Source organism: Lactuca serriola, chromosome 8, assembly GCF_051521515.1.
Source record: "Lactuca serriola cultivar US96UC23 chromosome 8, Lser_US96UC23_V15, whole genome shotgun sequence".
Lineage (NCBI taxonomy): Eukaryota > Viridiplantae > Streptophyta > Magnoliopsida > Asterales > Asteraceae > Lactuca > Lactuca serriola.
The window spans coordinates 135853916-135857428 of record NC_136415.1 but is presented as its reverse complement, the minus strand read 5'-3'; the positions used below and the strand labels follow the sequence as shown (position 1 = coordinate 135857428).

The window sequence follows — 3513 nt, the reverse complement described above, 5'->3', positions numbered from 1 at the left end:
ATTCCATAGCTATGCTCGATAACAGCCACGTATGCCTGTAAAGGGTATATCAACATATGATTACTAAAATTCTGACAGAATTAATGTTCCACATACCTACTACTTCACTAACTTTAAGCATTAAAGAGTACAATTGAACACTGCTTTCCAGGAAATTCTAATAGAATTTATGTCTTACCTCCTCATCCCCATAGTCTCTCATCAGCCTGTCCAACATTTCATCTTCATCAATCATTTCATCATCAACATCAATATCTTCAAATTTTTCTTGTAGCTGCCTACCAAACCCCCCAACACTAATCTCCAACTTCTCTATTTTTTCAAGGAGAGGACCCGTAACATTTCTGACAAACGATAACCTTTTCACTATCTTCAAACCTGAGAACTTCATGTTATACACATACACCATCTACATAAAAAAATTACATTAATTAGTTCAATGTACATATTCCATTGTAAATTAAAGTAAATGTCTAATTGAGACAACAAGATTACCGTCAAAATGAGTATAGGTTCGCTGTAATAGCATGTCTTATCATCCCTTCTCCACAACTATTTTCTGTTGGCCAAACAATCTAGAATATACTTAGGGAAAATGTCACTGTAGCCCCATTAACTTACAAGTTTTGGTTTAAAAGGTCCCTTATTTTATTTTTTGGCTTTATAAGGGCATAAACTAACATTTAACTGGCTAATTAGGACATTTTTTATAAAGTGAAGGGGTCACCCGGTGACCCCAATCCCAATCAGCATTATTTCTCAGACATGTCATTAAAAGAAAGCCACGTCATTAAACTAAATCATATGCCACGTGTTAGTGTATCGATAAATGACACCAACCCTTCCTCTCCAAGTAATTTTCGTCTTTAATCGGTTTCATCTACCAATATATTCTTTGTCTTCTACTGTTCATCCAAAAATCAAACCTGGATTTTTTCTATGGCCGTCTACATGAAGATAGATCTTCATTTGTTGGTTTGTTTACGAGGTATCCAGTGATTAGTTACTCAGATGGAGTGGAGCAAAGGTTTGAGGATGTGGATTTTTCTGGAATGGACAAAAACAAATTTCTAGTGTTCATTCAGAGATTCACAAATGAGACATGTGTTGATGTGTACTTTTGCATGCCCGATATCGAGTTCCCTAAAGGACTGAGGATAATAGCAACTGAGAAACACTACCAGGAGTTTATCGAAGTAGGGTATGATTCTGGTTGTGTAATTTCTGTGTACATGGATCATGTTGGTGTTCATGTTCATCAATGGATTGTTGATGAGATGGCTGAAGTATGCACCCCCGAGGACAAGTTTTCTGGTGTAGGTGAAGTAGTAGAAGAGTTGCATGTTGAGACAGAAGGAGGCATTGACCTAAATGAAGTACAAGTGCAAGGGATTTGGACGACAACATTGAAGATGGAGATTGCATCCCCATGAACAAGACCTTGAATGATGTATTTTTGAACAAGCTCTGCCCCAAGGAGCAACCAAATCCAGACACTCCACCTCAAGAGGATCCATCTCATGAAGATCCATTTGATCAGATGGATGAACACGACCCAATTCATGAGGAGGTAACAGCTTCTAATGAAAATGTTCATTGGAAAAAACAAAAACCTGTGTTAGGAATGAGATTTGAAAATCCTAAACAATTAAAACATATGTTGTGTAATTATGCTGTTGCTAAAGGATATCAATTGTGCTACAAAAAAATGATAGTAGGAGGCTTTTAGTTAAATGTTGTTCAGGGCAATGCAAGTTTAGATTGTGGGCTTCATGGATGAGTGAGGAAAATTCATTTCAGATTAAGTCTCTTATAGATGACCATAATTGTGCTAGAAATTTTAAAATGGGGTCAATTGTAAGCAATGCATGGATTGGTAGCCATTTCACATCTAAATTTTTACAAAAACAAAAAATAAGTGTTAGGCTAGTAAAGGAAGAAGTAAAACAAAAATTTGGAATTGATGTGAGTATGGGACAGTGTAGAAGAGCAAAGAAATATGCAATTGAACTTATTGAAGGTACACTAGTTGAGCATTATGCCAAGCTTTGGTCATATGGAGAAGAGATAAGAAGATCCAATCCAGGATCAACTGTCAAATTGGATGTCAACACTATGCCTGATGACAAGACATATTTTAGAAAGTTTTACATATGCTTTGAGGGGCTGAAACAAGGTTGGAAAGGAAGTTGTAGAAGAGTAATAAACCTGGATGGTAGTTTCTTAAAGGGATTATGTAGTGGAGAATTGATATGTGCCATAGGAAGAGATGCTAACAATCATATTTTCCTAATAGCATGGGCAGTTGTGTGTGTGGAAAATAAAGAAAATTGGAAATGGTTTTTGGAGAATCTTCAAGATGATCTACAAGTTGATGATGGTAGTGGTATCACCCTGATGTCAGATCAACATAAGGTATATCACTTATTATACTTCATATTTCTTGTTAATAAAATTCCATTTTCTTAACATGTGAATTTAAATTGTATAGGGCTATTGGAGGCTGTAAAGGAAGTAATGCCTAATGCTGAACATAGACAGTGTGCAAGGCATATTGTTGCCAACTTTAGGAAAAGGTTCAGTGGTGTGTATTATGAGAGGATGTTTTGGAAAGATTGCAAAGCGTCAACTGAACCTTTATTCAATACAGCAATGAAGGAAATACAAGTACTAAATCCTGCAGCATTTGACTACCTTATGGAAAAGAACCCAAAATCATGGAGTAGAGCTTTCTTTAGAGAGGGGAAGGATGTGTGATGCAGTTGAAAAATGGATTATCTGAAAGCTTCAACAATGTCATTAGGGATGCAAGGAAAAAACCAATAATCACAATGTTAGAAGAAATTAGGTTGCATGTTATGGAGAGGCAATTCAATCTCACCATCAAAGGTTGTTCATGGCCTGATTTGAAACCATGCCCAGCCATTACAATCCTATTGAATCAGTTGAAAAGAGATCAAAGGTTTTTTCTTTTCTATTAATACTTTATTTAGTTTTTCCACTATACACCCTAACTTTTATACCATTGCATTAGGTATTGGCAGGTTTTACCTACTGGTTTAAAACAGTTTGAAACAAGGAATTTGACAGAGTCTTACATTGTGGATGTAGATAGGAGAACTTGTTCATGTAGAGTGTGGGAACTAAATGGGTATGGATGTGTGCATTCAGTTGCAACAATCTCATACCTTAACAGTGATGTTGGTAATTATATGGATCCAATGTACTATGGAGCAATTTATAAGAACACCTACAAGTATCCTATGCGTGGGATGAATGGTAGCACCATGTGGCCACCTACTGAATTCATTCCACCTTTGCCACCATTGAAAAGAAAAATGCCAGGTAGACCTAAAGTTAATAGAAGAAAAGATTCAAGTGAAAGGGGTGCTAGACATACTGTGTCAAAGGTTGGGAAAAAGATTATGTGTAGTGTATGCAAACAAGCAGGACATAACAAGTTTACATGTTCTAAATCTGAAAAGCCAACAAAACTAGAGGTAAGGAAAAGGA

The 3513-nt window shown here is 36.2% G+C and overlaps 1 protein-coding gene across 1 annotated transcript; it reads left to right on the top strand.

The window, feature by feature from the left end:
• Window positions 1-1845: 1845 nt before the first annotated feature.
• Window positions 1846-2757, top strand: LOC145067436 (uncharacterized). Its single transcript, XM_079014577.1, has 2 exons — window positions 1846-2386; window positions 2492-2757. The coding sequence occupies exons 1-2, from the start codon at window positions 1846-1848 to the stop codon at window positions 2755-2757; spliced, it is 807 nt and encodes a 268-aa protein (XP_078870703.1).
• Window positions 2758-3513: the final 756 nt, after the last annotated feature.

What these genes read in the sequence shown, in the direction of transcription:
- LOC145067436 (XM_079014577.1), top strand. Translation starts at nt 1,846, where the DNA reads ATGGGGTCAATTGTAAGCAATGCATGGATTGGTAGCCATTTCACATCT. An exon ending in ACAAGTTGATGATGGTAGTG is followed by an intron (nt 2,387 to 2,491) that starts GTATCACCCTGA and finishes TAAATTGTATAG; the next exon opens with GGCTATTGGAGGCTGTAAAG.